The 24,513-nt window shown below is 50.2% G+C and overlaps 1 protein-coding gene across 1 annotated transcript in view; it reads right to left on the bottom strand.

Moving 5' to 3' along the window:
• ASS1 (argininosuccinate synthase 1) overlaps positions 1 to 24,513 on the bottom strand; it is a 65,389-nt gene that overhangs the window by 24,385 nt on the left and 16,491 nt on the right. Inside the window, exons 7-11 of the mRNA XM_032797663.2 lie at positions 20,780 to 20,850; positions 19,777 to 19,807; positions 11,336 to 11,426; positions 8,650 to 8,734; positions 4,677 to 4,741 (exon numbers count right to left, since the gene is read on the bottom strand). Coding sequence (XP_032653554.1) covers positions 4,677 to 4,741; positions 8,650 to 8,734; positions 11,336 to 11,426; positions 19,777 to 19,807; positions 20,780 to 20,850 — 343 coding nt within the window. The remainder of the gene's footprint in view (positions 1 to 4,676; positions 4,742 to 8,649; positions 8,735 to 11,335; positions 11,427 to 19,776; positions 19,808 to 20,779; positions 20,851 to 24,513) is intronic.

Below are 24,513 nucleotides of genomic sequence, written 5' to 3'. Positions count from 1 at the left end.
TGATCTCCGATCACCATTTTTGTAGTCATTAGGCTGTTTCAGTTAGGGTGTGATTTTCTACTAAAAAAGAGTTACATGGTACAATCTATAGTGTGGCTTAATTCTGTCAGTATAAAGGGGTCTTTTACCGGTAATGCTTATTCCCCAGCCCTTCTGGGAATAGCTATACCAATATATCTGCATCCACAAGGGGGGAGTCGTACTGGGAGCTGAAGGAATCTTTGGAGAAAAAAAAAATCAAAATGTTTCATTTAGGACTGTCAATTAATCGCAGTTAACTCACGTGATTAACTAAAAAAAAATAATTAACTGCGATTAAAAAAAATCAATCGTGTTTAATTGCACTGTTAAACAATAGAATATGGATTGAAATTTACTAAATCTTTTGGATGTTTTTCTACATTTTAAAATATGCTGATTTCTATTACAACACAGAATACAAAGTGTACACTGCTCAATATTATTTTTCTTACAAAGATTTGCACTGTAAAAATAAGCAAAAGATAGTATTTTTCAATTCACCTCATACAAGTGCTGCAGTGCAATCTCTTTATCGTGAAAGTGTAACTTACAAATGCAGATTTTTTTTTGTTACATAACTGCACTCAAAAACAAAACAATGTAAAACTTTAGAGCCTACAAGTCCACTCAGTCCTATTTCTTGTTCAGCCAATCGCTAAGACAAACAAGTTTGTTTACATTTACAGGAGATAACGCTGACTGCTTTTTATTCACAATAAGAACAGGTATTCCCATGGCACTTTTGTAGCCGGCACTGCAAGGTATTTACGTGCCAGATATCCTAAACATTCATATGCCCCCTCATGCTTTGGCCGCCATTCCAGACGACATGCTTCCATGCTGATGATGCTCATTAAAAATAATAATGCATTAATTAAATTTGTGACTGACCTCCTTGGAGGAGAACTGTATGTCTCCTGTTCTGTTTTACCCACATCCTGCCATATATTTCATGTTATAGCAGTCTCAGATGATGACCCAGCACATGTTCGTTTTAAGAACACTTACTACAGATTTGACAAAGCAGAAATCTCACACTGGCACCTTTTTTGTAAGGCTAGATACAGCACTCAACCCAAGGTTTAAGACTCTGAAGTGCCTTCCAAAATCTGAGACGGACGAGGTGTGGAGAATGCTTTGAGGTGACTCAAAAGAGCAACACTATGATGCGGAAACTACAGAACCCAAACCACCAAAAAAAGAAAATCAACCTTCTGTTGGGGGCATCTGACTCAGGTGATACAAATGAACATGCATTAGTCCACACTACTTTGGATCGTTATTGAGCAGAAGCCATCATCAGCATGGACACATGTCTTCTGGAATTATGGTTGAAGCATGAAGGGACAAATGAATCTTTAGTGCATTTGGCACGTAAATTATCTTCGATGCCAGCTAAAACAGTGCTATGCGAAAGCCTGATTGTAAGCAGGGCATGGGCAGCATTATCTCCTGCAAATTGTAACCAAACTTGTTTGTCTGAGTGATTGGCTAAAGTAGGACTGAGTGGACTTGTAGGTTCTAAAGTTTTACATTGCATTTAAAAATAAAACAGTTATTTTTTGTACCTAATTCTACATTTGTAAGTTCAACTTTCATTATAAAGAGATTGCACTACAGTACTTGCATTAGGTTGCCAATCTGTTCTGGAGGAAAATTCCTTCCCGACCCCAAATATGGCGATCAGCTAAACCCTGAGCATGTGGGCAAGACTCACCAGCCAGCACCCAGGAAATAATTCTCTGTAGTAACTCAGATCCCACCCCATCTAACATCCCATCACAGACCATTGGGCATTGTTACTGCTAATAGTCAAAGATCATTAATTGCCAAAATTAAGCTATCCCATCATACCATCCCCTCCACAAACTTATCAAGCTTAGTCTTGAAGCCAGATATGTGTTTTTATCCCCACTGCTCCCCTTGGAAGACTGTTCTAGAACTTCACTCCTCTGATGGTTAGAAACCTTTATCTAATTTCAAGTCTAAACTGCTTGATGGCCAGTTTAAATCCATTTGTTCTTGCGTCCACATTGGTACTGAGCTTAAATAATTCCTCTCCCTCCCTGGTATTTATCCCTGTGATATATTTATAGAGAGCAATCATATCTCCGCTCAGCCTTCTTTTGAGCCTCTCTCTGTCATGTATCCCAGCCCTAAAACATGGCCTATTCACAAATGTTGTACAGCTTTACTTATACTGATGTGGTTAAAGCAGTACAAATCTCCTAGTGGAGATGCAGTTATATCAGTAAAAAGGCACCTAGATGCATATAGGAAGTGGAATAAACTTACAGGAGTAAGACACCTTTATACCGTGTTAGGTGTTACTGGTATAACTATACTGGGAAAAAAATGCATATCCCTAGCTGATGAAATTATACCAGTACAAAACCTGTGTATACGCTAGACCTAATTTAGCAAAGGTAGGCATTAGCTTGAGCCTGGTCTACACTACGGAGTTAGGTTGATGTAAGGCAGCTTATGTCAACCTAACTCTGTAACCGTCTACACTAAAATGTCGCTCCCACTGATGTAACTCGCCCACTACGCTGACTTACTAACTCCACCTCCAAGAGAGGCGTAGCGCTTAAGTTGATGCAGTTAGGTTGATGCAGTGTGTTGCTTACATCAGCTGGGGCTGCCTTTCAGTAGCCATCTCACAATGCCCCACACTCACAATACAACCGATACAAGTACTCGTGGTGAGGACGTGCACCGCTAACACAAGGAGCACAACGTGGACATGAAAAAGTGATTTAATTTTGTAGTGTAGATTTGCCCAAAGTCCTGCTGATGTCAGTGGGACTAAGCACATGCTTAAAGTTAAGCATGCACTTAAATGCTTAGATGGACACAGAATGGGGTCCTGGTCCAGGAGCAGGGCTCCTCTGTGCTACGGTAATACAAATAATGAAGAGTGATAAACACAATGGTAAACGTTTTACGTGGTCAGCAATGTCACAGCGCAGGGGCTTGCAGCATCACGGCAATGTTTAGTGGCGTAATGCTTGGATTGTCGCCCTAGCTGGAGGAGGCTGACTGAGAAGGAGAAATCTCCTGTTTATATCCCGTTGGCGATCACTCAGCAATGACATGCAGGAAACGTACATGATGGTTAAATGGGATTTAGGGCAATTATTGAATGCTGCAAGGGTCACTGGAGCACATCAGTGGTTCTTTAAAATAAAACAAACAAAAAAAGATCTTGACAAATGACTCAGCGTCGTGAGACTCACAAACAAAGGTTTAGAGGGCTGATGACTTTTTTAATTCAATTGCGCTAACTAAAATCAAACCAGGGGGGTTAGGCCTTTGGCTGCAGGACTTGCTAACGCACTTGTAAATAATTCCCTCCTGTCTTGATCTGAAGGAAGACTGAGGTGGATTGTATTTTGCTGTGAAATGCTATCATAATATTAGCTCCCGCCTTGCTGCCTAGGGTAGGTTTAAATAAAGGGTGCACATAAATAAATATTAACAAGAGTTGAAGGGGGGGGGGAAATGAAATGGAGACACTAACTAGCTGTATTGATATTCACCTCAGAAGGAGGCAGCTCTTGTCCCGTGAGATTTTCAACAAAGCTGTTTCTCACCAACAAATGACAACCTCAAGAGTTTAAGAGTCAGGCCAGCCAAAATAAATAAATAAATGAAAATATCAAGAGATTAGCTTACAAATCATGAGATTTTAAAAATATTTTGGGTTCTTTTTATTTGCCTTCTGAGCTACTAAACTTTAGGAGGTCATGTTCCCAAGCTTATCCTTGCAATCTTCAGGGCTAGAAACTCACATTTTTGAATGAAAGCCGAGACTCTAACATTATCCCCTGACTCCAGGAGCTGGGGCTTGGAAAACACTAAATATTGTGAGAGCTTGTGAAAAAATCATGAGAGTTGGCAACACTAATCCCCCTCCCTGCCTAAACCTTGACATTTGTCCACTGGTAAAAAAAACAAAGGCTTAGATATTTACTGTTTCCCCTTTTCGTTCACTTAGCTCAAGATACTGGAAGGAAGTTCCTTGGATTTTTCAACGTTCCTCGCTGAAGAGGAAAGTTAAAAGTCCTTAAAAATGAAAAACTGACTCTAGACTCAGAGGTTCATAGGAAAAGAAAGGGAGATTTTAGAAATATGTTTTTTTAGATGGGAGGACGTGAATCTGGTTAATATTATTTATTGTGTTGCAGTAACACCTTGAGGTCGCAATCAAGGATCTCTCTCTCACACACAAACAAAGTCCCTACCTAAAAAATCTTACAATCACAGGCCTCAATCCTGTGCACACTGGGCCCCAAATGAGGAAAGGAACAGGGCCCCTTAATCCAATAAGCATTAGTGACTATTAAGAGAGGCTGCTGGTTAGATATCGAGGGCAATTCTTGATGACCAGATGCTCACTTACAATGGTGAGGGAGGCTGGATAAGCGCTCTCATAGGGTGGAATCCTGGCTCTGTCGAATCAGTGACAAAACTCCCTTCCACTTCAATCAGCGGGGCCAGGATTTCACTCATAGGGCTTCGTAGGTCTGGATCCTGCACTCTGCCCACGGCTGAACAGTGGAGAGTAGCCAGCTCTTTTTTGAGAGCGAGGCCCTTAGGAGCTGCCTGGGGCTGAGGCGTAGGAGGGAGTTGCACATGGGAGAGGCTCTCACCTCGGGACTTCATGCCGATGAACCGATTCTCCACAATGTCAATGCGCCCCACGCCGTGCTTGCCTCTGGGGAGAGAAGGGAGAGAAGAGGTGGGACAGTTGTCACACGTTGCCAGGGGATGAACAAGCCACTGGGAGGCGGCTGAGCTGCTTGGCGAAACGAGTTTATGGGACGCCAACCAGGCATTGTCAGCCCTTTCTGGCACTCTGCACTAGGAGGGCTCAGTCTGACTCCCATTGAGGTCACTGGGATCCACTGGCTTTATGGGAAGTTCTGGCTAGGCTTTTATGCTGTGGCCAGCACTGTGATACTGGAGCCCCTCCGATCCAGCCCCAGAGAGAGGGCTACTGGCCTAGCGGATGGGAGGAAGGAGACGTGATCGATCGGGATTTTAGCATGGCTTTTGATACAGTCCCACATGAGAGTCTCATAACCAAAGCAGGGAAATGTGGTCTAGGTGAAATTACTATAAGGTGGGTGCCCAACTGGTTGAAAGACCAATCTCCAAGAGGAGTTATCAGTGGTTCGCTGTCAAACTGGGAGGCCGTATCTAGTGGGGCCCAGCAGGGGTCAGTCCTGGGTCTGGTACTATTCAATATTTTCATTGATGACTTGGATAATGCAGTGGAGAATGTGTTTAGAATATCTGAGGAGGACACCAAGATGGGAAGACTTGCAAGGACAATCTGGAGGCTTTCCAGATTAACCCCTGAGGGGGCTTGAACTAGAACAGCCCCCTCACCCATCGCCTTGCCCTTCCCACTGCTTCCTCAGGGATTTCTCACATGAAAGCTCAACCGCCCTCAGCCACCATATGCCATTAATCCTGACGTGCCCACGGTTCAGGTCAGCACCTGGACTGCAGGCTGCCTCCCCCAGGCCAGGACTTAGGCAGACCCAGTGTGGAGACAGGAAGCAGCACAGCCTGTTAGTCAGCCTGGGAACCGGAGAGCCCAAGAGAACCACCAGGTTCTTGTCTGCCAGCAGCTTCAGTAAAGAATCCTCTTTATAATCATTACTGCCCTGTTTCTTCTCTGCCACGACAGGGAAATTACAACACCCATTTTTAAATTCATGGGATGGTCCCAATTTCCACAGCCTCCCTCCAGGCCCTGAGAGCATGGCTCAGGGGGCAGGTACAGAGCCTTGGATTTAGCTTGGACTTTGCAGCACAGTGACAGACATCAGGATGCTGTGCACCACCAGACAGTGTCACGATGGGCAGGGGGCTCAGGGGAGGGGCAGGCCTGGCAGTGCCAGCCCGAAGCAGAGGGGAAGAAAGTGGGTGACAGCATTTCTCTTCCTTCTCTGCCCCACAGAGATGGATGAGAGCAGAGCCCAGCGCCACAAACACACGCTGGCCCAGATCCTCAAAAGTGTTTAGGTACTTTGGAGTTAGGCACCTAAATATCTTTGAGGTTCCAGGCCAGTACTTCTGGCTGTGGAGCGTATGTGCTGAAGCCATCAAACAGGCTCTGTCAGCAGTCACACTGCCTCACAGTAGGCTGGGAACAGCTGGAATATGATCCATTATCAGGAGTCCTCCCCCCACCGTGCCACCAAAAAATACCCCTTTGCAGCTTGGACAGAGAAGGGAATGTGGAAGCCCCTTCCCTATCCCCCGAAAGCTGAGCTTCGTTCCCAATGCAAATCCTCCTTTCATCTCCTCATTTACCCCTTGGGCCAGAAGAGCTCTGAGTAAACGTGGCCCAGCAGGCCATGAGACAAATACACGGGCAAGAGAAGGGCCGAGGGGGAGCTGCTGCAGCTGCATTCACCCTTGGTGAAGTCATTTTAAAACCACTTAATTAACATTTAAAAAGAGAACTACATGGAAAAGTTCATTCGCATTCAACTGCAGGGGGATAAAGGCAGGGGCACAAAGGAGGAGCGGGACGGGGGCGTCTGTGTGGCACTTGGCAAAGGGACGGATGAATGGTTCCCCTGGGGCCTGCCTACTTCTGAGCCAAAGACGGGGTCCCGTTGAGAAGCAGTGGAACACAGAGCCATGTGGAAGATACCAGAGGGAAGGGGCAGAGGGACATTTTCCAAGGTGTACATGAAAGCATCATGCCCAGCTGAAAGGTTTTTCATCTGAACCACAGCTTGGATTCCTGACCCTGGGGCTGTGCTGGAGACGACTCTTAGCTCACACCCGCGGGGGTCAGTCAGAGGCAGCTTTACAGGCGTTGGTGGAGTAAGTGAGGAAAGCATCTGAGCCAGATGGCACTCCACAGTCCCCAGGCCCTGTTAAGGTGGAACGCGGTTCTGTTCTCCAGGGCCAGAAGAATGGGTCTGTGTCTTGGGGACTTGATGGTGGTGGAGAGAATCCACCACCACAGTTACCTGGCAGAGCAGAAAACCCTAAGCACCCACCTCCCGACAAAAGAAGGGAGACAAAAGTGACCAAATCTTCTGTTTCTAGTAGCCCTGTAAAAGCAGAATCATCCCTCGCAGTGAGAAGGAGGACAGGGATGGTTGAAGGGAAGGAACCTATCTGAAAAAACGGTGTGGGTACGAGAGCCTGGCTCATGAGTAGTGATGAGTCAGTCCAGCTGGATGGCAGGTACTTGGCCAGGGGCCACTGGGGCAATCGGACCTTTGGGGTGGGTGACCTAGAACCCAGGGACTGATGGCCCAGTGCTGACACAGCTACAGGAAAGCCAGTTCTTCCCAGTCAAAAAACACACCAAGGGAACTGAGCGTTACCATGGGAGAGAGAATTCTGGGCTCTGGGCTCAGCTGGGCCACTGCTTCCCTGCGTAACCAGGACTCAGGAGCAGAGCTGGGACTAGAACTGCTGGTCATGTGCTCTAACCACTAGACCATGCTCCCTTTACGGTTGCCAACTTCCTATCTGCACAAAACCAAACATCCTTGCCCCGCCCCCTGGCCTGTCCCCCCGGAGGCCCCGCCCCCACTCACTCCAGCCCTCCTCCCTCCATTGCTCTCTCTCCCTTCCACCCTCACTTTGCTGGGGCCAGAGGTTGGGGTGCAGGAGGGATGCAGGCTCCACGTGGGGGTGCAGGCTCTGGGGTAGGGCCAGAAATAAGGGCTTCAGGGTGTGAGAAGGGGCTCCAGGCTGGGGTGCAGGAGGGCGTGCGGGGTACAGACTCTGGGAGGGGGCTCAGGGCTGGAGTAGGTGGCTGAAGTGTGGGAGGGGGTGAGGGCTCTGGGGTGGGGCCAGAAATGAGGGCTTCAGGGTGCAGGAGGGGGCTCCCAGCTGGGACAGAGGGTTGGGGTGAGGATCCAGGAGGGAGTTAGGGTGCAGGCTCTGGCCGGGTGGTGCTTACCTCGGGTGGCTCTTGTTGGCAGCGCAGTGGAGTTAAGGCAGGCTACTTGCCTGCCCTGGCTCCGTGCTGCTTCCAAAAGTGGCCGCATGTCCAGCCCCTAGGCGGAGGCATGGCCAGTCGTCTCTGCACAGTGCACAGTGTCCATAAGCACCACACCCACTGCTCCCATTGGCTGCTGTTCCCAGCAAATGGGAGCTGTGGAGCTGGTGCTCGGGCAGCACGCGGAGCTTTCCTGATCGCCCCTGCACGTTGGGGCTGCAGGGACAACATGCCAGCTGCTTCCGAGAGCTGCGCGGAGCCAGGACAGGCAAGGAGCCTGTCTTAGTCCCACTGTGCTGCTGACCACAAACCGGACGCCTGGCAACCCTAGGTCCCTTCCCGGTGAACTTATGTAAACTCTGCTCTTCGTGTAAACAGTCAGAACCCAGAATAGCCCACAACTGGCCCAAAAACGTGGGCACCACCTGTTATTTGTTGGACCGCCCTAGTATGTAACCCAATATCGATGTTTGGTACATCTTGCTGGAGGGGAAGTGCTGCTTTAGATGCCTTGCCCATAGCCAACCCTATGAGGTGAGTGGGTGTCCTTGCACAGCCCTCTGGGCATGTGCACGCACGTCAATGGGGACTCTTCTCCGAAGATGAGCGTGTAAGAGATGGCACAAGCGTCCAACACTTACGCAATTTCATTCAGGTAAACAAACAGCTCCAGGGAGGACTGGTGAGTCACCCCATCTTTGGTGTTCGTGACCTTCACCGGGACACCTGCAGAACAAGAGATAGATGTAGAGAGGGGATGGGGGTGGGTGGGAAAGGGAACTGAATCAGCTTTTTAATGTCAAGAACACCTCTTCACATCACCCAGAGTACATTAAATAGATGTGACAGATATGAACTCTAAATAACTTCTTAAAAAGGCATGTCCAAGCCGCCACGCTCAGGGGGGAAAGCCCTCAGGAGAAAAGAGAAATAAATTAAAAAGGCCATAAAATGCCCCCCCTTCTGTCCTCCTCCTTTTTTTTAGGGCCGTGAAATTGCAACCAGGCCCTTAACTAATTGAATTTCACGCTCCGCTATTGTCTTATGCCACAGCACCTTCTGTCCCACCAGCCGCTGAGGCAGGGCCTGACAAATGACCCAACAGCCAAAGAAAGGGGTTTGTGTGTGTGGATGTGTGTGGGTTGAGGGGGGAAGTGACGGAGGTGCGGGTGTGTACACACACACACACATACTCTCTGTAGCGTCTGTTCTGCAGACAAACGCAACACATGCTTCCAGTGATCCGCCTGACAGGAGTGAATGCGAGCCCATCTCAGGCCAGTCCCTGGCAGGCCGCGGTGAGGGCCGAGGGCTCCATGAATTAATTATTACACTTTTTTTTTTTTTTTTTTTTTTTTGAGGCGCTGGGTGGGACAGGGGAGCAGCTCTGAATAGAAAGAGGCATTTTCTTTAGCAGTGTGAAATGAGCAATAAATGTATTAGGAAGCTGACAAGGGGGCTGCGGGGCCCACAAAGAAAAGCTGTTGAGAGTTGGAGGCTAATCTCCCCTCCATCTGCCCTTCTCATTACCATTTGCCACACTATCAGTTGCCAATCAGGCCTCAATGGTTCCCTTTCTAGTCTTTATTACGAAGGCGCCCGCGAGAGCCACTGTCCAGTGAAGGGCCCTGTCAGCTTTCCCCATTCTAAACCCCCTATTTTCCAGGGGTTTATAAACTCGGTTGTAAATTGCTATTAAATGTAAGTCGGCAATAATGAACCTTAAGCCCCTTCTCACTGAGCCCTCCCCCCCACCTTTCCCTTGCCCCTCTCCCTTTCTATTATCGTCTTGCGCCGGGGTATTGGAAGCACTCCACCCGACGGAGAGCCACCAATTGTCAGGCCCCTTGTTCGAGAAAGCTGCTTAGCCTTTAAAATAGTTAATAATTAGATTAAAACTTCAAACAAATTAACTAGCGGCTGAATGGGGGGCTGGCGGGGGGGCTGCAAGGGAGGGATTCTTAATGCTCGGGGAGGATCATTAAAATGGAGCATGACTCTCCGGCCTGTCTGCGGGGGGGCTGCACGCAGACACAGTGGCCCGAGAAGGATCCCCCACCAACCTCCTAAGAGCCTGAGACGATGGGAATGTGAGATGTTTCCCCCTGGAGTTGCGTGCTCTGCTGGCCTAGTTCTGGGATAAGACTTTGCACCTTCCCTAGCTACCTCTGTTGGAGGCTCTCCAAGCAAGGGCTGTGACAAACCTCACCCACATCTTCTCATCCCTCTTTCAAATCACAGAGAGGGGAAGTCACTAGCCTACAATCCACATGGCAAGGCGGTGGTAGGAGCAGAAAGAGAACCCAAGCGTCCAGATTCTCAGGCCCCTGGGCAATACCCCTTTCCTATAGGTCAGAGCCCACTTGCTTCTCTCTCTACACACAAGTGCCTTGTATGAGACACCATGCCCCTGTGGTCATGCATCGCTCTGTGGCCTCAGGAACACATCGGCCTATGGAAATTGGGGCACCCAGCATGCACCCATGGACTCTGGCGACAGAGCACACTCCGCTCGTCTTTCTGTCTGGAGTGACTCCATGTGAGTTTGAGGTGAGACCTCCCAGGGCACATTCTGCCCTCGATTCCCAGGCCAGATTCCAATCCGAGTCGGGTGGACGTTGCTGAGGAGAGACCTGAGATCGAGGTACCTGCAGATTTTCCTCCTCTTGCTTCAAACCGGGCTCAGTGTCTCTGTGCTGCACGTGTCAGAATGGACGGACATCTCAGATGTGCGGATGCAGCTCATTTCCCAGGGCAGAGGAGCACGTATGCACACCCACGTCTTGCGTGGTTCGGCACATGCCCGCATGGGAACGAGTTGCTGACCTCACACCTACATGCTGCCCCAGCACATAGCGGAGCAGGCAGGCCCATCTCTGTGCTTAGGCAGCTGCATCCATGCTGGCATGAGGCACTCCAGCAAGTAAGCGGCTGCTAGTATTGAGAGCTGCACCAAGCCAAGTAAGATGGAAGTCAGGAGAGGTATCCTCTGACCAGAAGTGATCAGGGTGAGACTACTGGCCCGTCTCACTACCCAGAAAGGAGCAGGAGCAGAGATGGGGGAGGAGTTTGGATTCAGCTCCATAGCCAGGTCTGGAAACTTATACCCCCCTCTAGCTAAAAACAGCCTGGATCCAAATTCTCCTACACCTCCTTGTTCAAAATATCCCACATCCAATGAAAGACAAAAAGGCTGAAATCCTGGTCTTGTTGAAGTCCATGGCTAACCACCACCCCCAAATCCCAAGGACTTTTGCGGGGGGAGACCAAACTCCGGCCCCAAAAGAGGTAATCTGGAAAATAAAACTCAGACCCCAAGGCACTTACCCTTCCGGAATTCAATCTCTAGGATGTCTGAAGTATCTGGAGAGGTGGCAGGATCTTTGGTCTTGGTGTAGAGGCCGGGAGGTGCCTGATTCTGAAGGGAAGAGAGCAAGGTTGAGAGCTACTGCCAGCTATAACTGTGCATGCCCAAAGGCGGGGCTACCCGTTCCCGGACGACACACTGTATGTACTGTGCCCCTGAAACCCCTGGCTTATACTCAGGGTTTAACTCCACCCAGACTTCACAGACATCCCTGACTTTCTCCCTCTCAGTCCTCTCTCGAACCTCACTCATCCCATGTGTAACTCACACCCACTCTGCGTGGCACTAGCACACTGTCCCACTTTAGCACGACTGAGCTACAGACAGAGGCTGAGGAACCTTCAACAGGCGCAGCTCACAGAGCTGGGTCCCTTAGTTCAGGCAGGAGAGGCTTAATGCTTTAAGATCCAGAGGTCCCAGGTGTGATCCCTGTGGCAGGTGACCCACTCAGGGTTTCACTTCTCTCTCTGTTCTAGGCTCGCCTCTTATCCAACTCTGGGCACCCATGCTTTCATAGCTGTCTTTCAGCTCCTGTTAAAACGATGACCTCTCGCTGGGACCACAACACATTCCTCCTCCCCGGCTTATCAAGCTACAGCCATCCAGGCCTTTGGTGGCTACAAAGAAGATGAGAGAGAAGGCCCACACAGCTAGCTTGGATGGAACATCTGGATCTCCCCTGCCCAGGGCTCTTCACTTCAGCTCCCTCCTGGGGCTTATTTGTACATAAGTCCAGGGGTGCTCACCAAGCACCATCTCAAAAGTAGAAGCCTGGGTTAGTACGGGCAGCAAATCCTGCCTAGCACAGAGTTTCGATGTCGTCACAAAGGAGAGCGCTGGATCTTACTAGGGGTCTGGGAACAAAGGGTTAGAGAAATCAGACAATTTTTCCCCTCAACTTGATCTCATCTTTTTCTTTGACGCCCCCACAGCTGGAGATGGAATAGCTGTGGAGGAACAAGTCAGGCAGGAAAAAGTGAAGACTTTGGCAGAGAGTGAGCGGCAGAGCGCACACTTCCAGAGAGCGGCGCAGATGCAGAGAACTGGGGTTTATGCTGCACTGACCGAAAAAACTAATGACTAGCCCTGACCCCAGCAGGTGCTCCTGCTGCATGTGCTTTTTTTACAGTGTCCCCGCGGTTAATATGCCCAGAGGGAAAATAGAGGAACAAAGCAAAAACCCATTTCAAAACACATCAACCTTTATGTATATTTCTTCCAGATTTATAGTAAATTCTGTCTTTTAAAGTTGGCCCAGTGGAAATGGCTCTCACAATTAGTTTATGGCTCAGGACTCGGGTGACTCCAGTGAATTGCCACATTTGGAAGCACGTACCAGAAAAGGTGGCGGTGGGGGGAGGGGAAGAGACTCTCTCCCCTCCTGGAATGTGAATGTAGCTGCCTCTTTCAAGCTTTGCAATTTTGTGCCTCCCTCCTGCACTTCTCACCCCACCCCTCATCTCCCGCATGTACATAACTGAATGCAATGGCCCTGAAATGCTTTCAGGCCATTTGCAAACTCACGTGCCTAGCGGCAGACACCCCACTAAAAACTGGCCCTGATTTTCTGAGGTGCTGAACACCCACAGCTCCTACTGACTTCAAATTCTGAGCACTCAGCAGCTCCCATTATCAACTCAGGCTACTGATTTAGGTTCCTAAATATGGATTTAGATGCCTAACTTTAGGCACCCTAATTTGAAAATGTTGGTCTCGGATCCTTCTATGCCCAGGCTTGTCACAACTTCCTAACACTGCTTTTCCTGTTACAACAAAGGGGAGGTTTTCCTATTTCAGAGACAGCTCTTGGGGTCTTCTCCTGACTTGTACTGCCCACTCTGGATAGCTCTTCTAATGTTTTCATCTGGAGGTAGCTGGGCTCATCTTGTGTCTGAAGTTACAGGCCACATGGAGAATCATTCCATTGACACTTCCCCTCACAGACTGTTTTTTTTTGGCTAATGAAGTGCCCTTTGGTGGCAGCCTCCACTTGTCATAATGGACACGGGGGTGGCTCCAGGCACCAGCATGCCAAGTGCGTGCTTGGGGTGGCAAGCCATGGAGGGCGCTCTGCCGGGCGCCGCAAGGGCAGCAGGCAGGTTGCCTTCGGCAGCTTGCCTGTGGAGGGTCCGCTGGTCCCATGGCTTCGGAGGACCTCCCGCAGACTGCTGCCAAATTCGTGGGATTGGGGACCTCCCGCAGGCACGCTGCTGAAGGCAGCCTGCCTGCCGCGCTTGGGGCGGCAAAATGCCTAGAGCCGCCCCTGAATGGACACATTCTCTCAAAGCAGCCATTTAAATGAGATCCCCTTGCATGGGAGAAACAGCAATAGCTTCCTCCTAACATTTCTTTTATTGTTTTAAAATGTGAGTTAGGTGCGTAAATTGCATTCAAACTGTTAACTGTCAGGGTTGCAGTTGGGTACATATCAACTCTCAGAGCTCTGTTACCAGCACCCCTCAGAGAATCTCAACACGGTTTACAAATGTTAAACAAATTAAACCCCAGTGGGGTTGGGGAGTATTATTTTACAAATGGGGAAACTGAGGCACAGAGAGGCAAGCGATTTGCCAAAGGGCACATGGTAAATCGGAGGCAAAGACAGGAACAAAACCAGAATATCCTAATTCTCTGCCCAGTGCTTTAACCCCCAGATTATCCTTCCTAAAGGCTCCATCCAGCCAGACTCAGAGCACCACTTCAAGGGGAATTGAGGATGTTCAGGGCATTGCAGGATCAGCTCCTTAAAGGCTGTTTTATGCTTTGATCTGGAGATGGGGAGGATCAGGGGGATCTGGCTTTTTAAAAAATAAACTTTTCTCCCTTTTTACTTCATTCCCACTGTGGTGAAAAAGTGGGGCTGGAAGTGAAAAAAAAACCCTAATAAATCCAAATCTTTTGGGGTGGGGGTGGCGGAGGGAAATGAAACATTTCCATGTGAAATGAAAATGTGTTTTGTTTTGAGTTTATTCCACCTAAAGTTTTTTTTTGGGAAAAAAAAATGAACTTTTTGACACAAATTTCCATTTAATTCTAACTTGCTTCTTTTTTAAAAAAGAACCAAAACCACAAGAAACCCAGAAGAGACGGCCACGGTCCCAGTCTATTTTCACACCATTCTCCATTCACTTCAGTTCCCTGCACCTCTCTCTCTCTAACCCCACCAAGGCAAAGCAGAAATGTCAGAGCAACACAGGCAAGTTCTGTCCCCGTCTGTCTCTCTAGAGTTCTGTCGGAAGCTTTCCTCTGACCACTCAATGTGCTGACACAAAAGTTACATTATGAACCTCAACCCTTGCCACATCCGTGCCAATCAAGAGGACAACGTTTTGCCTGGAGATTCAACACAGGTTTCGTCAGTTCAGTACGTGTAGCTGGAAGTCCATTCAGATGGCACATAGAGCCCCCAAATGAGCCACGTTAAGGGGATTTGGCTCAAACACGCTCATCTCACATGCATCAGTTGGTCTATGCAGCCGCATTTTCTCCTGCATTACAATCTTGTCTTCTTTACCCCTACCGCATTGTACCCCTACCGCACCGCACCCCTACCGCACTGCTACCCCATATGGCCACTGATATCGGGGGCAAGGGAGTGCAGGATTTCCCCAACACAGCATGGTATAAGTACACTGGTAAATTTGCCCATGTAGACAAGCCCTCCGTGAGGAGGCCTCTACATGGTCCCCACCTCCATCCCACAGGCCTGTCTCACCACCAGCTGACCTTGTTTGGCATGATGGAGTATCCCAGAGCACCAGTCACAAGCATGACTCATCCTCACAAGGGGCCAAATGCAACACCCAACTAACGGCTCTGGCTCAAGCCCTATGTCACGCGCGCCATTATGCCAGAGGACAAACCCGACGAAATGGGAATCTGAGGAGTGCAGAGCCAAAGAGCAAAGGGTGGCTGCACCAGGAGGCGCACAGGGTCTAGTGTAGCTGGTGCATGCTGGGAAAGAAGAAAATTGCCATCTTTACAGTGACTTTCCCAGCCCTATGGAAACCCCAGTGCTGAGGCGCACAACGTACCCTGAACTGCCGCGAACAGGGGGCGCTCAATACATCACAACCTTTGGGCCTTCTAGTTTAACTATGGTGGGGCAAGTTCTCTGTTGGGGTAAATGGGTGTAACTTCATTCTCTTCAAAGGAGTTATGCCTGTTTACACCACCAGCAACCTACAGGCACACAGAAGCCAGATGCTCAGCTGGTTTAAAACTGGCATAGATCCACCCAAGTCAGTGGCACTTTGCTGATCTACACTAGCTGAAGATTTGGTATATGTATTAGACACACCCATATTAACAATCCTCAGAGGGAACAGACATTGCCTTCTCTTTAAAACAAGACAAAGAGCAACGTGACTATTTTAAAATATTTTTTTTTTTACCAAAAACTATCTAGGATTTTCATGCCTCTTTCTTTCTTTAAACAAGATATATGCACACTCACTCCCTGCACACCCACACAGATTACACGGGCTGAAGATTTCAATTTTACATCGTCTGGCCTTTTCTAGCCCTGATCATACTTATTAACTAGACCAACTCGTTTGAGATGATGAAAAACTTTGAGTTCAAAAGGAGAGACGGGAGAGGGAGGGAGGAAGAAAAGTATTAAAATCTCTTTACTAAACATGGGAAGTCAAAGTCAGATAGTTTCCAATTTTCTCAGCCAACTATGAAAACCCCTATTAAATCAAATAACTAAATAGAAATAAAAGTGACATTTGGCTTGCATTCCATCATTACCGTGCGCGGCTGCCTTCTTTTTATTCTCTCTCCTAAAAGCACAGTTCAAATGACAAATAGTTTGTTGCCGTGTATCAATGCCGTCTATTTATCCATCTCTGCAGGGGGGCTAGTCCTGCAATGTCATCTTTAAAGGGAAGGAGGGGGGGAGGGACAGGGGGAGAGAGAGAGAGAGAGAGAGAGAAAGGAAGAGTGTGTGTATGAAGGGGGGGAGAGAAGAAAGAAGCAAGAAAAACGGGCAAGAAGAGAAGAAATTGGAAGCAAATGGTCCATGAACTAACCCATGATGTAGAGCTATCGATGCCGCAAATGGTTTATTCATCCGGCTGATATTGTTGTGCCTGGGCCTGAATGAACTCTTTCAGAGTGCCATATGAAGTTAAAGCAAGTAAATTTCTATCTTTCTCCGCATTAGCTGCCTCATTGCCCTTCAATCGGGCCTCACAGAGGCAGAAAATAGCTCAACCATCTGCTTTCAAATCCCTCCGTTTGGCAGGTCTGAGAGGTTTGGGGGGGAGGGGGACTCGCAGGGGTTTGGCACCCCTCTTTTCTTCTAAGGCCTTCTCCACAGCAATTAGATCTTTGCCCTAGGCCCCAGGTTTTCTTCCTGGGCTCAGGAAGCGGGTTGAAGCGGAAGGGGAGGCCAGTGAAGTCACTACCCCTTTAGAAAGGGGAAGAGACTGTGTTAAAGTTTAATCCCTTGCAAGTGTCTCCCTGTGAATTCCATTGCTGGAAATGGCTGGCGCCCAAGGAGGTTAAAAGGGGACCTGGGAAAGGGTTAAGGTAGAAAGGCAAGCGCCTTCATTCCCTGACTGTGCTAGGCTAGAAAACGGAGTTTTCTAATCTGGCTTTGGTCACAAGTGACATGAGTGGGGGTGGCCGCAGGCTGGTCCCGTGTGGACAGCTGGGCTCAGTGCGGGAGCACAGCAGGGCTTGGGATGGTCTCAGCCTCCAGTCTGGAGTGGCCCAGTGCGGGAATGGAAGGGGATGGAGGTACAGTGACAGTCACAAAGACCCAGGCCTGGGGAGCTGCAGGCCAGGCGCGAGATGCACTGGCAGATCTGGGAGGGAAGGGCCCAGAGGCTGGAACTTGCTACAGGCCAGGATTGGGAGAGCACTGGCAAAGCTGCGGGGTGGGTGGGAGAACGCTTGCCCATAGCTGGCCCACACACGCTCAGTGGCCAGGGGTTTCAGTCCTTTGCTCTCTTTGACTTCATACCAACCCAGACCACTCTTAAGGGAGAGGGAGGGCCCACAAAGGAACTGGGGCCAACTCACCCTAGGGACCAAATCAGTGGTAAGTGCCGGGCCGAGAGCCCCAGGGAGCGAGGCCCTGAGAACAGGTACAGCCCAGGCAGTAGCCGGGCAAGCTTCCCCATAGTGCCTCAGAGCCTGACCTGGACAGACCTCACCTGGGGCAAGAGGGGACTTCAGTTGCCTTGGCCCATTCAGGCCCAGGTCCGAGGCTGCTACCGCAGATGCCCTTTGGGTGCCCTCTGAGGCAGTGGTTCATGCGATGCACACACTGGTCTGCTAGAAGATAGAGTGAGACCCTGCAAGCTCATTTCACACAGGCCCCTGAACAGATGCATCCGACGGGGAATAATCACGACGGGCCTGGGCTAGATGGGCTCCCACAAGCTAGTGGTGACAAGCTCCAGATTGAAGCAGCTGTCAGCCCCGTGAGCCCACACAGCCATCACCATCTCTGTGTCCAAAACTGGAGACTCTCTCTTCCCCGGGGCTATCCCCTGTGATCACCACTGCCTCGTGAGCAGACACATCAGCCTGGCCACAGGCTACGTGGCCCATCAGTGCACCACAGGCGCGAGGAGGATTCCTTTGCATCTCTCCCTCCTCATCCTTCCTGCCCTGCTGCTTGTCTAATTGGTGTTGATGGATAGTTTAAGTAGTTCTCTAAGTGTGGCAAGGCCGGTGGAGCATGAACTGGAAACACAGCGGCCAGCAGGCAGCAAGCATTGCAAGCCCTATTAGAACACAGTCAGAGCACCGGAGTGACAGGCGCTGCACTGGAACAAGGACAGCGAGGGGAGGGCTATCAGCTCACCGCAGGGCACAGGGCCTCAGAAGTCAGTTAACATAGGGACTTGTGGCTGGAAAGTGGGGTGAGGGGATTCCCCCACCCGAGAGGGGTAGGAGGCTGGGACTGGCTCGAGAGGGCAAGTTGGCATTCTGTGCAGAAGTCACGAGAAGGCTGCACTAGGGAGGCTGAGATCTGTATCCCTTTCCGACTGGGGAAGCCACAATTCATGGGGGCTTAGCAACCACCTGGCCAAGCACTTATGGGGCCTTGGCCCATAAACATCAAGGAAACACGCACTCAGACCTGCACGTCCACTTTGTGTCTGGAGGCCCCTCCCTACCCTGGGAACTCCCCAGGGGCTAATGCCCACAGGACCAAGCCCCTTGACTGGCAGAAGAATCTGTAGCCCAGGTGGTGCAGGGAATGTTCTCCTTGACATTCCTCCATGGCACCCAGCCTGTCCCCAGCTGGCTCCGATGCACAGCCCAGCCTTGAGGTCCATGTGGCAATAAGGGAGGGGAATCCTTGACAGGGAGAGAGGAGTCTGGGATCCAGGCTTCTCTGGATGGAAGACCCACATGAGGACTTTCCATCCTGAATGGGAGTTTGCTCCTGAAGATTGTCCTGCAGCCTTCAACCACCCATGACTCCACATCAGGAGCTAGGCTCCAGGCACTGCCCAGCTCTATTCCCCCATCCCTCCCCAGACAGCCCAGCTAAAGCAGTACTAGTCTGCAGATCTCCTCCCCCACATCCCTCACTCTGCCCTGCTGGGGGCTCATTGCACAAGCTGTGCCTAACATCTCAGCCCCTGGCTGCTTTCCCCCCTCACCTCCTGGCATGCAAAGCCAGGTTCACAAACAGCAACAGTCCAGGAGGAGAGTCTCTTTTCTCCCTCTGCAAGGCACTCCCCAGCCAGGGTTCTCTCGGGCTACTTCCCAGCCGGACAGCATCTGAGCAGCAGCTCCCCGAGGTGATCTGAACCCCGGAGAAGGTACCTACACAAAGAGATTTTCTATTCCTGCTACAGAGTTCCCGCTCCCCCCCGGAGAGGAATCCCTCCAGGGGCTCTGAACCCTTCACTTCACAACAGAGACAAGCAAGCAAAAGGTATCCCCGGGCTACGGAACTGGGCCATGGTGGAGGGGACGTGGCTCCTGAGTGGCACATGGGCAGGGGAATGACCAAAACCACTCCATCCGTCTGAGGTGGCACCCGCCACCCCCACCTCCCATCTCTAGCACCAGATGGGGACAGGAGCGGCACTCTGGAAGCTGGGGTGCATTCAGCAGCCAGCCCCTCTCCCTCTTCCCTTAGTCAAGTGCCTCATCTGGCTAATTGCTTCTTCATTGTTTCCCAATGACATTTTCTCCGTCAGTGTCACCCTGAAACGGCTCCTTCCCCTATTCATCCCAGGAGCAATTAACGTAGCAGGAGGGGGAAGGCGGGGGTGGAGGGTAGGGGAGGAGAATGGCAGGACTTGGCCTCCCCGCCACACACGGCCTGCCGTGAAATTTCAAATTAGCCTGCAAATACATCACACGCCCTCGGCTCTAGTCACTGCCATGTAAGACGCAAGACGTAAAGGAGATGATCGATTACCTTGGGGTTCTCCAGGATCCCAGCCTCGTAGCTTCAGAGGGGAGAGAGAGAGAAAGAAATTAAGATCTGCCCATGCAAACCCAGCAAAGACAGGAAGATCTCACAGAGCAGAAGTGGGCCCATAGGGTTTAGCGTAAGAACTGCCGGACTGGATCAGACCTGGGTCCATCTAGTCCAGTATCCTGCCTCCAGAAGTGTGTCCCTAGCCTGTTTGCCAGCAGCTGACAATGGGAGACCGGGGATGGATCACTTGATGATAACTTGTTCTGTTCATCCCCTCTGAAGCATCTGGCATTGGCCACTGTCAGAAGACAGAATACTGGGCTAGATGGACCTTTGGTCTGACCCAGTATGGCCATTCTCATGTGGCCAGTACCAGCTGCTTTGGGGCAAGATGCAACAAACCACGCAGTGGGTAGTTACAGAGTAACCAGTCTCCCAGGCAAAGTTTCTTACTATGTCCCCATGACCCACTCCAGCTGGGACTGCTTGAAAGTGAGACATGCTCATTCAGTGGAGCTGCAAGGAGAACGTCAGAGGGAGGAGGTTGCAATCTTACATCAGGAGAGATTCGCAAGGACCCGCTCTATAGAGTGCTGCTCAGAGACAAGTGATGGGCACCAGCAGAACCTAGGAGCAGTGAGGAGTCTCTCTCCCTCCTATTACTAATCCTTATGCACACAAAGAGGAATGTTAAGTACTCTCTGTGTGTGTGTGTGTGTGTGTGTGTGTGTGTGTGTGTGTGTGTGTGTGTGTGTGTGTGTGTGTGTGTGTGTGTGTGTGGTGTGTGTGTGTGTGTGTGGAAGACAAGCACAGTAACGGATATTGTCTGCTTGAGAAATGAGACGTTGGGCTAGATGCTGAGCTCCACAAAGAAGGGGCTGAAGCCCGGCCCTTCACTGCCCTCCTTTGAAATGACTGCGCAAGGCGCAGGACACAGAATCAGGCCAGTGTGCTGATCACACCTCACCCTTGGGAAGCTCCTTCAACCACCCAGGCTCACCTGATGTGCATGAGGTTTTCGTCCATGCTCCAGGGACTCTTGGGAGTGACTGGAACCGGGATGCCGTGTTTCTGTGGGAGAGAAGGCAAAACAGGCTCAAAATCCAGCTGGGCAAGAAAGGTAGACTGGCTCAGTATTGCCCAGGGAACAGGTCTGAAAACCCTGCGCGTCACCCAGTGCTGCTGTTACCACCAAGACACAGGCAAGTTAATGGGGGACCTGGCAGCAGTGTCCATTAAAGATCCCCTGGAGCTTTTCTAAGAGACTAGCGCACAACCCCACTGGCAGGGCCGATCGCCATCTCTCACCAAAGCAGGTTGCAGGAGATCCAAGCTACTGCCCAGCTGGAAAGACAGCAGGAAGTGAGCACAAGCATTGCATTCCCGGGGCCACATTCAGAGCCAGGGGTGGCAGTGACACCTAGGGGAATAGAGCCAAGGGAGTCTAAGTGTGTGTCACTCACACGCCGAGGGACTGGCAGATCTTGCACAGCCGTGTTCTTCATACTACGGATACCGTGCCATATCCATGCACGGCGCTGCACAGGGCAGAGAGACTGATTCATTGCCCAGAAGCACCCACAACCCAGGATGTGAGCAGAGACTGCTGGTTAACGGCTAGCACGCAGGCTTTGCAGCAGCATCGCTCCATTCAGCCCAAAGGCCACGTCTTTTACCCGCAGAAGAAAGCCAAACAAATGGAGATGTCATAAAGCAAAGGGGGACATCCCTGCTTTGTTCTATGTCAATGAGGCTCTCATCCCCTCCAAAATGGCTCGCTCGCCCAGGTGCACGCAGGCAGAAAGCCCCAGCTACCCTCCCGTTGGCAAGGATTGGCAGGACTCGCACCCAGGTCAGCAGAACCACCAGTCAGTGGACACCGCCACGTGGTCGTTTGGCAGCAGCCCTGACCTGGCTGCTCCAAGCGACCTGCAGCAGCAGACACATTTATAGGAAGCCCAGCCTGAGAGATCCTATTGGCAGCCACCTTGGAGGCTCCCAATTGTCCTCCGCCCCCATATATGCCCTCTGGGTGTACCAGGACGCATCCAGGCCACGACGGGGATTCCCAGTGAGCCGCCATGACGGAGCGTGCTCCTGAACTCCCAGCTTCCTTCAGCTCTCACTTGGATTCTGATCCTCACTTCGGACCTGGATCCCCCAACACCAGTCCTGACCTCTGGCACGGACTTCAGCTCGCCTGAGCCCTGCTCCCCACCACAGGACCCTGACACCTTTCACTCACCCTTCCCACGCGTGCTCCCCCCTTCACACCCCTACCCACGCCCCTCCTCCATTCAACCCCTCCGCTCTCCGGTTCAGTCTGCACTGCAGCACAGCTAGGCATACCCACGCTAACCTGAACCCAGCCAGCCCGGCTAAGAACAGCAGCGACGATGTGCCCTCCCCGCCTTTCTCTCTAGTAGAGGTTTGTTAGAGGCCAGGGCTGCCCGGGGGGGATGGCGGGGGGGTACCAGTAGGGCAACTAAACTATTGTTGTATGTGAAGTAAATAATGTTTTTAAAATGTTGAAGAAGCTTCATTTAAAGTTAAATTAAAATGCAGAGCCCCCCGGACCGGTGGCCAGGACCTGGGCAGTGTGAGTGCCACTGAAAATCAGCTTGCGTGCCGCCTTCGGCACCCATGCCATAGGTTGCCTATCCCTGGTCTATAACCATGCCTGAGCATGCACATGCAGGCTATCCCAGATCAGGATCTCCCAACAAACCCCGACCCCCACCCCAAGACCTTCTCCCCAACCCTCAGAGCAGAGTCCATGAAGCACGTCCAAGCCCCACAGCCTGACAGAGGGGACCCTGCTCACACTCCAGCAGCCCCGCTGCCTGCTCCATTAGCTTTCAAGAGCTTGTTAGTCAATTAATGCTCCTCTTTGTTTATTCTGAATGGGCCATAATCACCAGCACAGGGTGGCCCTGAGGTAATGCACTCTGCTAACAGCTCCTTTCCTCCAGTCCACCCCCCTGGCGCCTGTGCGCAGAAGAGCAAACACTCACACACTTGTTTCACAACTGTCCTCACAGGCATGCCCCTATCTCCCTCCAATTGTCCACCAGCATCGCATCCTTTTCCTTCAGACCCTGAGTTGTCACAAGTTAGTGGAACTTGAACGGGAAAATTAATTGGCTTTCCAATTAGAGTTTAAAAAACAGCATTTTGACCTGAAATCCAGACCAGTTTCTAGTTCCCTGGTTCTAGGTGTTTTTTACAAAACATAATAACAACTGTTGGTTCAAAGTTGTGTTTGCCTTGGGCAGCTTAGCCTGGCATGCTAGAGACCAGGATTGATTCAGGAGTCTGATTCTGATCTCACACCAGTTTTAGGCTGGTGTCACGCCACTGACCTCAACCAAGTTACTCCGGATTTAGACCCAAGCCTGCAAACAGACACTTATGCACCAGCTCAAAGTGCATGAATAGTCCCACAAGGCTAAAACCAGGCCGTATGAGATTGTAACTGAGAGGCAAGGGAGGCTCTCTGGGCCAGATGCTCAGCTGGTGTAGGTCAGTCTAGCTCCGTGGATGGCAAGGATTTATACTGGCAGAAGACTGAGCCCTGCATATTTTTAAAATATCCTTTTTCGGGTTACTAAGCTACAGATCATTGGCAGAGAAATGACGTAACAGACCTTTCACCATTTATGCCCATTCGGTATTATGAGCCTGCAGGCATTCAAAAAAAACCTGAGATTTTAAAAAATACTACAGTGTGGGTTACTTTAATTTGCCTTCTGATTTTTGAGCCTTTAAAAGGTCGAGTTTTCCTCCATACCCAGGAGTGCTAGAAACATGATTTTAAAAATGGAAGCTGAGATTCTCACATCACATGACTCCAGGAGTTAAGGCTTGAAGAAACCCCCCATATAACCCGAGGCTCATAATAAAGTCACGAGAATTGGTGCTGCTGCCCTTTGTTTACCTTTTGCATTTCACTCGGCTTGGGCATTGAAAGGTAGATCTGAGTGAACGTTATCCAAGGACATTATTTGATGAAAGCCATTTTTAGTCATCAGATGGATACTGTTCTCGTATTGGACTAACTTTACTGAAACTAGACTGATCTGTTTTACTCGTGTTTATCGTCAGTTTCAGTTACTTTTTGTCTGGCACCAGCCTAATGTTCCTGGATGTGGGTTTCCAGCAACGTAAGACAATGCTCAGAGACAGATTTTAAAAAACCCTTACACCCGACACCTGTGTTCAGTGAAATTTAAGACAGAAGTGCCGCTATTTCTATTTGCGTTAAGTTTCCTAAAGCACCCATTGGATCCCCTACTTGCAGAACTAAACTAAGTGCACAGCATCAGATCACAAACACAAAACTAATTTAAGGGCCTGATCTGGCCAACACCCCTATGATGTCAATGCTCATGTGAGTAAACTACATACGTGAGCCAGGCCCTGATCCCGCAATTCTCTACCCAGGTGCTTCACTTCACTCACACGAGCAGTAAAATTAGCAAAGGCAACGTGGGCCCAATTTTCATCTCATCAAGACCCACCGGAACCCACGTGAGTAAGACTAAATATGTGCAGGATTGGGCCCTGAAAGAACAGAACAGCTGATTTCTTCAGATCACGGATCATGAAAGAGAACAGAAAACTCCTTTTCTCTGTACATTAAAGAGGCCAGGAGCTCAAGTGTCTCTGAAAGCTGTGTTTGCAACCCTGTCCTTTTAAATAGGACTCCTAAACCGTGGTAGTGGGTGAGGTTTT

This window comes from Chelonoidis abingdonii, chromosome 24 (assembly GCF_003597395.2).
Source record: "Chelonoidis abingdonii isolate Lonesome George chromosome 24, CheloAbing_2.0, whole genome shotgun sequence".
NCBI classification, from domain to species: Eukaryota; Metazoa; Chordata; order Testudines; family Testudinidae; genus Chelonoidis; species Chelonoidis abingdonii.
Note: the sequence above shows the minus strand (reverse complement) of the source record. Positions and strands in the feature narration are given on the sequence as shown.